Genomic DNA, 10,000 nt, shown 5'->3' on the forward strand with positions numbered 1-10,000 from the left:
ATATATATTCAAGCAGTCTTTCTCTAAAATAAAACCTATCCTGGAGGCTGGGCAAGCAAATTTATCTCCGTCTGCAATGGGTTAATAATGTTTAACAGTATCAGTAATAATCAATAATAAGGACAATTAATAAAAAATAAAATCAAAACAAACACTATAAGTTAAAATAAAGAAATGACTCACCTTCTTTCCCCATCTTGAAGCTTGTAACAACGCCTCTTGCACCATTGACCAGACCCTGGCCGACATCAAGATTCTTCATTAACATAACTTGAGCACCAACTTTTAGGGTCAACTTGGCTACAACTGGAGTTTGAGAATCAAGTAAGGATGATAGACCAGGGTCACTGTCAACAGCCTGGAAGACCTGAGAGTCACCTGTAACAATTTCAAAAATAAAATCATGAAATGTCAAATCTTGGACTTCTCACAAATGTCCCTCTTAACCCATAAGGGACGGGTCACTTCATATCATGTCACGGGAATATTTTGTGCCCACTGGATGATCTCCAATAACTACACAATCTCTTCCTCAAAACGTGCATTTTACATCGTTATCTATGAATATACTCATAGGAGTTCCATTTGTATAAATACATTTTTCTTCACTTATGAAAATAATACCATCCTGTTGAATCTGGCAGGTATAAAGAGATTTGACACTGCAGCATCGCATCGAGATCTCACGCTTATTCACTGTGTGGTTGTTATTTAGCTGGCAGAAGTGGCATTAGGTAAATATAAGCCCCAGTATGAATGGTTTAATTGCTACCTACTCCGTCTATGATATTATAAATAATAATTGAATGATACTCATTGTATCATCAGTAATAACTAATTTAATAACTTTTGAAATATTTCCCATCAGCATTACTACCATTATCATCATAAAATCCCAAAATTTCTTTCATATTTTGCACCACTTAGTTACATTTGTTATCATAAAGAAATGTAAATATATGCACATAGTATACAGGAATGCAGACATCTTAATAGAAATGTATTAATTTTATACCTGATAATTTTTTAAGATGTTCTTGATTAATATGATTTACATCTTCACGATGAGTGCACAGCCTTGTAGCCTTAATACCATCCCTTTCAACAATGTTCCTCTCTGTCTGTTTTAAGCGCTCCACCATTTCTTCATTACACCTGCAAAAATATGTGGTCTTGTTTCTTTATGTTTAAAGTGAGGCATTTTATTTATAAATATATATTTATAAATATATATATATATATATATATATATATATATATATATATATATATATATATATATATACATATATATATATATATACATATATACACATATTTATATATATCCGAAAGTTGAATATAAATGAATACTAAATACATATAAAACACAGCATTCAAGGTAATAATAAAGTCATCATAAAAATTATGTTTAGTAGATAATTGGAAGAACTTGTCCTGTAACGTCATACAGCTAAAGATACTTGAAATGAAAAAGTTGCCTAAAAAATCTAATTACCTCCATCACAAATAACCAAAGCAAAGTGAAGTAAGTAAAGCTCTCTCCACTAAATAGATATTAATCAGATTGCTATAGAATACATAAAGTAAATGGTGAATCTAATCTTACCTCCCCAGTCGAATAGCCTGCAGTATATCAATGAATTCTTGGTCATCTTGTCTGCGTACATCTGTTAACTCCATGTTCAGGTTAATGCAGCTATCCCAAGCAGGTGTCTGGAAGCAGAAGACACGCTTTTCCCCTGGCCTCGTGACCGGAGGAAGTTGCAAGAAATCTCCACAGAAGATCAACTGAATTCCACCAAAAGGCTTGTCGTTTCCTCTTACTGCTCTCCCTACTGCTTCCAGTTTCTGAGAAAAGGAAAGGTTTTAGGCCTACTCTTTTAGAATATAATCCAAGGTATAATGATACATCCATATGTGCTTACAATATCTACAATCTGCTTCTTTTTAATTAGGTATAGCTGTTGCACCTTATATTTATAAAGGCGGATCAGTGGTTTTCATTAGATGTCCAATTAGCTCTTCATTTCCACACTACATAAAATTGTAATTTACATATAGATGCCTTTGAGAGTGTCTTAACATGAGTATAGGTGAACATGTTTCATTATATGGGCAGGTGTCTCAGTGTGTGTATACAAGTGCTTGTGCATGGCATACTCACTGTGAAAAAATCACCATCAACCATTGACACTTCATCAACAACAAGATGTTTACATTTCCTCCATTGCTGAGCTATCACCTTTCTTGATGCCAACTGGATGCACTGTTCAACAGAAGCTTTGCCACTGCCAATGCCTGTAAATATATCATAAATCTGAAGCAACTAGCATATTCTTCTGTTTATAAATCATTTACATATTCTATGTACAGCAATAGAGAGCCATTTACAAGCCAAGCAACATGTATTCTTAACAAAAAAAACAAACAAACTTGCACTTTATAACAATAAACATAACATGTAAATATGTAGAAACAAACTTTTCTGTATATTACATAATTCTGAAATTTATAAAGTAACTGAATGGAGTACTAGGTCATGACATAATTATATCATAGTAATGCTTCTGATTCTTTCATTTCTGTTTGGAAGGTACTACTATATTTTGCAGTCACCATTAAAGTTATTTAAAGTTATCATTAAAGTTTTTATTAAAGTTATTGACAAATATACTATTAACAAAAAATTAGGAGAGAACAAATACTTTTTTTCAAATATAAGTGCTTTTATCTCTAATTATCTTGAAAACATTACACATTTAAAAAAACTTTTTGAGCCTACACAAGATGTTATAGTTCTCACCAGCAAATGCATGTAATGTGGTCCCCCCAATCTGACAGGCTGCAACACCCGTACTTGCAGTCACAAAAGTAACATCAGGAGGAAGAGCACCAACAATACGCTTCAGCAAAAAGCTTTTCCCAGTACCAGCACTCCCTGGCAGAAGCAAGTAAGAAGAAAAACAGAATAATTTTTGCCCCATAAATGATAAAAGAAAGGTAAACTGTCATTCATTCATGTTTCCCTATAGCATAATGTAAAGCAATGTCTAAATTAACATGTAAGGAAGGATTCCTGGAATTTACATATATTACAACATACACATGAAGAATACATGAGATTACATTTACATTTACATATACACTTACACACACACAAAAAAAAATCAGTTATTTAAGAAAGTCAAAGCACATATACAAACCGATTCTTACCCGTAAAAAATACATTTAGTCCAGACTGCACAACCTGCAACACACGTTTCTGTTCGGATGTAAGGACTAGAGGGTTAAGAAAACGTGGAACCTTTGGAGTCGTAGATCCTGAAGTGTCCTGTAAAAACAAAAAAGAATGGATAAATCACCCAACTAATCCAAAACATGTAAATTTCATAAAAGTTTACAATATTTTAGAACTATAAATCAATTTTGGATACCAAATCTAGCACAAAAATCATAAACTATTTCATCTTTAGTTTCACTTAATACTTCATAATTTCAAGACATACATCTTAGGTTTAAATGTATAGAGAGTAATGTCATGTGTTTGTAGACATAACAAATGCAAAAGACTAAAACAAAAAACAATCATCTATGCACACTAAGGAGTTAACTAGCAATAAAAACTTCAAAGATGAGACAAGTGTGAAATTACCTTTGAATCTCTTTTTCGTTTACTAGAAACAGGGGAAGCATCTGGTACATTTGAAGCTCTCTCTTTCAGCGGCATTTTGCCTCCATTTTTTCTAACTGTTTCATATTCCTAGAAGAGAGAAATGAGCAATTTTACATCCCATTTTCCTTCTGATGTGGTAAACAAGATAGACAAAAAGCATCACCTATATGATAAAGTCTTGTGGCTGAATAAGTGTGTACTCACATTAAAAGTAAGAGGACTGATTTCCTCAAAACTTTTAGGAACGGTTGACAGAAGGCGTTTTCTTGCATTCACCACTCCTCCATTTACGCCTGATACTGCATGCTTTCCTGCCAGTGTCTTCATAAAGACTAGCAGCTGATTTGGAGGGGCATTTGCTATCATTAAGTTCACATTAGCATCCTTTAGACAGATGGTGCCTTTTCCTTCCTTTAAGAATCGTTTATGTAGTACAAAGTCCCTCAGTGGAAATTTGAGTGAGTGTTTGGGAGAATCTAGGCGCAGGATCAGGTCCCTGTAATAATTTCATATCTTTAAAAAATGTACATATGTAATTAGATCACTTATAGAAAAAGGGTGATAAATATATGAATAAATGGATAAATAAATCCTTAGCAAGCAATACATTTACCTTCTTTATCTTGTTACCAGCTACAAATAATAATCGTCCACAGAGTGAATCACGGATGTTTTTTTACAGAATAAAATCAAGTTTGGCATAACCACAACCTACTGTTATTCAGGACTAAATATAGAACAGGATACAAGTCTGTGCAATTACCTGAATTCATTTCGACCCAAGATGAGTTTTATCTGTTTGTAAGTAACAGATTTTTTCACTGTGCCACTGGCATTAAGGGTCTCTGCAACTACTGTGCAAGGTAAAATGGGTGCTTGTATTGTTGGTTCCTTGTCTGGAGTGTTCATGTTGTCAGTCTGCAAAAGAATGATATCCATATATAAATATCATCTTCATATATCATAAATACACATTACGCAGGACAACAATAAAAATATAAATAGATAGATAGATAAATAATAAATACATAAAAAAATAACAAACGCACACACAAGCGTGCTACTACCGGTAATATCTATTAATAACATAGCTCAAAAATATACTACTGAATTTATAATATATTTATTGTTTAGAGAAATATAAACTGCACTACTTCTGGAAAATGGTAACAATCATTATATTTTTGTCAGAAGGGCAATGCCCTTTAGTCATAGATCATGAAAGCAGAATATTTGATATGCAATTATCTAAAAAGAAAATGTTTACAAGACATAGTAGCTTTCAAAACTGAATGTTTTTCTCAAATTTACTTGGAACTTGCTATGGTATAGGGGACCTACAATCTTTAGTTGAACACAATAATAGAGCGGAGTTAAGGGATTGTTGCAGCCTATGAGTTTAGCCCCAGCACAAATCACCTTGCGCGGGTCCCTTATTTGACAGCAAAATTCCAAGGATAAAAAAAAACTTTTGTGCGAGAAATTACAAGGTGGATATGTGTTGGAGCAGAGAAGGCATTGGGGCTTTTGGTGGATTCACAGGGGAGCCGCGTAGATCAGTAGCAGAGGTATGGGTGTGTAAATGTAAACGTTTATTAACTCAAACAAGGCTATTGACAACAGTATTGGCTCTCTTATCGAACATGCTTTGAAAATCAAAGGCACTATTATATGATCCAATACAAGTTGTCTGATTCCACACTCAAATACTATTATCAGTAACCCAGGCTATAATACCTATAATCTTACACTGCCCCTAATATTAAGAGGAAAACAGACCCTTTCCATTCCATACCAGAAATCAAACACAAAGCACATACTCACTAAGCCACACTAATCCTTCCCCATAAATTAAAAGGAATACTCAACAGATAGGTCTATGATGAAGCAATCACAACTAATAATTGGTAATAGTCAAGGGATTAATGTCCTTCGTAACAATTAGATACCCATACCTCAAGTTATCGGATAATTGTGAATCTAGAAACAACGGTTTGGCGCGTTTCACTGTACCACCATAGAAATGACATGCGAGGGAAATTACATACATTCTTAATAACCCTAAATTCCTCCCGAGGGCTGAAATAAATGAAATACCTATCAAACCAAATAAACATGTTTCCTTTCCACAATAAATATACATCAGAAGTTGGTAGAAGTTGAGGAATAATTGATATCCAGCAGGAATTCACACTGACCTATGACCTGAGGCACCTAAGCGTCAGAGTCTAATCCCAAAATAACAAACAAAAGGAAATTTACTCTGTCATTAGATCCTAACTCAACTCTTTACACCTTTCTATCTGAACATACTACTCAAGACTGGCTTGGAAAACTCGCTAGTCAAAGTTTCTTTTTTCTGCGGACTTACGTGAATATTTAAAAGTCCGTTTTTAAATGCCAGACGACGAACGACTTTTAAAAATGTCCGCTTCTCAGCTGATGTTCAAAGGATGACTGATGCGATGGTTCTTATTGCCGGTACTCCAAGAAAGAATTTAGAAAAAAAAACATTATTATCAACTTATGCATATGATTTCATTAATTTTTATTTTTCTTATGAAGTTACTTCCTTAGTGTGATTTTAAGTTAATGGAAAACAATTAGTTTGAACGCCGTCTCAGGAAAGCAATCATGACTGCACAAACATTTCATACATATCCTTTTGCATCTGTCGTGCGTTTTACGTAAGTTCTCACCATATACTTTTAAGAATCACACAAACTATTTAGTTTTTTATTAGTTTTCGCTCAATACCGCACTTGCGCGATCATGTCTGATGAGCGCTAATGATTGCACAATCAATCTTCTAGTCTTGCATGAGCAGCCATGGCGAGTGTCAGTCATACGCGAGCATTTTGGCGAGAATTCATCGAACTCTATAAAGGATTGCCGGCACTGTGGAAAGTCAAAAGTGACGCGTACAAGAACAAAGTTTTGAAAGCTGAATGCTATGCCGAGTTGGTGGAAAAGCTCAAAGAAATCGAACCGGGTGCTAACAGGGAAATGGTCACGAAGAAAATTAATTCCCTTCGCTCCAACTATCGCCGGGAACTGAGGAAAGTGATCAACAGCGAGAAGTCGGGAACCGGCGAGCTTTACACTCCATCCTTGTGGCATTTTGAAGACATGACATTCTTGCGGGACCAAGAAACACGTCAGGCGGTTCTACCAAGCTTAGACATATATGAAAATACGATTGATAGTTCTTTATATAATCCGGTAAGTAATAAGATTATTTGCATTACAAATTTACAGAATATTGAAATATCAGCATTATCATTGTACTGAATGATCATCATGTGTTGATCCAATTTTATGATGACACTTCATAGTACTAAGATTACGTAATTCATGCAGTATCATTACTTCAGCATAGATTACCGGTACTCTGAAGTTTAAGTATAAGACGTCGTAATTTGACAATTTGATTATTGTCCGTTCCGGGTTCTCGAAGCGTCAACATTCAAAACTCTATTGGTATATTGTCAAACCCAATCTAAAATAGTGTACTAAAAGTGACAACCCACCCCTCCCATCAATTTTTAATCCCGTCTCTCACGCTTATACACATAAATATATTGGTTACATAAATCTCATAACTACCATAAGTCCTTAAATTCCGAATCATACTCTACTGTACTTCTCGGGGACTGGAAATGCCACCTCCATACAGAACTGTGATTACTTATTACCGGATAACAAACAGTATTCTCGCCCAGCTCTCATAGCATTTCCCCCTCTCTGCAGGAGCTGAGTTATCAACCAGTTGACAGCAGCGGAGAATCCTCACAGGAAGAGCCGTCGCAGTCATCCAACAAAAGGCAAAAAAGGGATGCACAAAACGAAGAAAAAAACATTCTACCCTCGGCTTGTAGTCATCTCCATCGGAGCGAAGACGCCATCGACACGCTGGGAAGATGTTGGGCTCAGGAATTCGGGAATTTGAGACCGGATCAGCAAATATTTGCGAGGAAAGCTATTAATGACATCCTCTTCGAAGGTCGGTTAGAAACGTTGCACCGATATTCCGTGAAAATAAATGAACCACCCAGCTGTGTGCATTGCAATGGCTCCGCTTCTCCATCCTCAAGAGGCAATGGCAACCTGATGGGCAACTCACACTACGCCACGTGCAGTCCTGCAGTACTCGAGCAAAAATGTTGCACAGATCATCTATCGTAGAAAAAAGTGACGATTCTTACAGTCAGCACTTTTTCAGAGAAGTTGGCATCATCTCGATAAGCTGGCTGTAAATAAATAACATACTGGATATCGTGTTATTTGTCTCCTTGTGTTACTGTTTCAGATTTACTCGATGGTTGGTATGGGTTTACTTTTTGCATATCCTAAATAACTAGGCTTGTGGTTTTAAAAAAAAGTAACATTCTTATGAAAAGTATATTACTGAAGTTGAATAAATTTTAGTTCGGTGAAAAAAAAATGTTTAATATTATGTTAGTCAAGAGACTCGAATTGTATTGCTATCATTTCCCGGTTAATTTTCGCCCAGATTTGGTGTCCCGTGTGATTGAGTAACTTTGTTTATTTGTTTTTTGGTTGCGATGTTTTCACATAATATTATTTCCTTTGAATGTTATTATTATTTTTTATATATAATCGCTCCTGGTAAATTCTTTCGACTACGGTCAGCTACTGTAAGACGTATCTTATAATTTCAGCATTTTTCAAAATAAAGTATTGCTGAAACTCGGGAGCAGGAAGTTATTACTAATCAGTATTATAAAAGACATATCCATTCTATTATCTCATGGAAAGCTAATGAACTAATGCATGGATTGTTGTATATCATTTTAATATGTAAAATACATTAATTAAGTATATGTCATCTCTAAAACACATTCATTGTGCATTTCACTATCACATGAGTAACAAAATCGGAAATATAATCTGAACTCTCGTTAAAGTAATGACGATTTGATGCCTCGTCTCGCGACTACTGGCTGAACTGATTGACTCCCCCCCCTCCCCTCCCCACCCACCGAGGCGCTGCTGGCTCTTGGGTCGAAAGCTCATCTGATACTCGATCGTAACTTCATGTTTCGTTGTATTTTTTCTTGGATGGAAAGGTAAAATATCCTAAGATTGGAAGTTGTTCAATGATGATGTGAACTCAGAAGATGGATAATGTCAGTGCTTATTTTCCGAATCTTAGTTGAGATTTCTATTATTTCAGGATAATGCTGGTTAAATGAAGAATAAACAATTTAGAGAGCGAAACATAAGAAAATCGAGAGAGAAAGAATGAACAAGAAAACGAACGAGGCGGAATGAAGGTGGACGGAGGGACGGAAAGCCCGATTATTTACCAAATCTCACCTACAATTCTATTAATCCTAAACAAAACGAAGACTAGAAAAATTAGCAAGAGAAATACACGAAAACGGAGAGGGAGAAAAAAAGAACAAAAAACAAAAAACGAGTATCACGTGAAGATGGCTGGCGGACGCAGGGAAGGAGAGTCAGAGGGAGGTAGACGCAAAGTCCGGCACACAGAATAGCGGGTACCTGGCAGCGCGTCCGAGGTAGAGTCGGTCAACCAGCACCTCCCGAGCGTCCACTTCCGGGCCACAACACACCACTTCCGCTCCCCACTGCCCACTCTGCCACAATACTACCTTGCCGCCACGTCATCATACCATACGTTCTGCTATACTGCCACCGTGTAACTATGGTTCACCCCATTTCCAGGAATGAAGTTGTTTCCAGTCCTTCATTTATCTGTTGGGTTTCTTGTGGTCTATGTAAAATATCCTTCCAAAAGGTTTTATATCACATTATACTGATAAGCAGCCTGTACCTAACCCCAGTCGTCTCTACAACTATATACCTGGCATCGACCTGTGAATGATATAAGGGAGTATTACCAATATTTAGAACTAGCCTATATGACTGCATCCAACTGAAAACTGATTACTTAGAAATACTTAAACTTGTCGATTTTATTTCGGAATTCGTCTTTGTCATTTTCTCTTCTAATATGAATATTCTTCATGCTGAGATCGCCGTCATTTGTATAAGAATATGGGATTTTCTCGGTGATTTACAGCTGTTACATTTTGATATTATGGATAATGGGGAATAAAAATTGCAGTATCTACATCCGCCTGTCTTGGCCGGAAGAACTACATCAGTTTAAGAAGAATGGACGGCAAAATTGTAGTAACACTAAGTCCAATGTGTTAACTTTTTTGAGATATATAATGGCATATAGAAGATAGCACTGCTTTTATTAGGTACTATGCTAACCAGCGATGATATGACTTTCAAAAAATGGATTTCAGTGAAGAAACTAGTAGGATT

The 10,000-nt window shown here is 35.8% G+C and overlaps 2 protein-coding genes across 4 annotated transcripts in view; one reads left to right on the forward strand and one right to left on the reverse strand.

The window, feature by feature from the left end:
- Pif1 (Pif1 DNA helicase) overlaps positions 1–6,162 on the reverse strand; it is an 11,429-nt gene extending 5,267 nt beyond the window's left edge. The window contains exons 1-10 of one of the 3 annotated variants that reach the window (XM_043004642.2): positions 6,048–6,162; positions 4,440–4,594; positions 3,881–4,172; positions 3,656–3,763; positions 3,217–3,334; positions 2,807–2,941; positions 2,168–2,301; positions 1,610–1,851; positions 1,016–1,155; positions 184–378 (exon numbers count right to left, since the gene is read on the reverse strand). In XM_043004642.2, the coding sequence (XP_042860576.1) occupies positions 184–378; positions 1,016–1,155; positions 1,610–1,851; positions 2,168–2,301; positions 2,807–2,941; positions 3,217–3,334; positions 3,656–3,763; positions 3,881–4,172; positions 4,440–4,585 (1,510 nt within the window). In that variant the 5' untranslated portion in view covers positions 4,586–4,594; positions 6,048–6,162. Of the gene's footprint in view, positions 1–183; positions 379–1,015; positions 1,156–1,609; positions 1,852–2,167; positions 2,302–2,806; positions 2,942–3,216; positions 3,335–3,655; positions 3,764–3,880; positions 4,173–4,439; positions 4,595–5,874; positions 5,970–6,047 lie in introns of those variants that run through there. The other 2 variants (XM_043004643.2, XM_086535414.1) reach the window with 2 other exon arrangements.
- A 294-nt stretch (positions 6,163–6,456) lies between these two features.
- On the forward strand, positions 6,457–9,110 carry LOC122246237 (uncharacterized). The gene is made up of 2 exons (XM_086535498.1): positions 6,457–6,902; positions 7,446–9,110. Exons 1-2 carry the CDS (start codon positions 6,506–6,508, stop codon positions 7,859–7,861), a joined length of 813 nt encoding a protein of 270 aa, XP_086391624.1. The 5' UTR covers positions 6,457–6,505; the 3' UTR covers positions 7,862–9,110.
- The last annotated feature ends 890 nt before the right edge of the window (positions 9,111–10,000 follow it).

This window comes from Penaeus japonicus, unplaced genomic scaffold (assembly GCF_977035675.1).
Source record: "Penaeus japonicus unplaced genomic scaffold, GWHDUDI00000001_assembly GWHDUDI00000001, whole genome shotgun sequence".
Taxonomy (NCBI): domain Eukaryota; kingdom Metazoa; phylum Arthropoda; class Malacostraca; order Decapoda; family Penaeidae; genus Penaeus; species Penaeus japonicus.

Excerpts from the sequence above, each read along its gene's own strand:
- LOC122246237 (XM_086535498.1), top strand. The coding sequence starts at position 6,506 with ATGGCGAGTGTCAGTCATACGCGAGCATTTTGGCGAGAATTCATCGAA. Across the intron at positions 6,903-7,445 it reads TTCTTTATATAATCCGGTAA|TTGACAGCAGCGGAGAATCC; the intron begins GTAATAAGATTA and ends GTTATCAACCAG.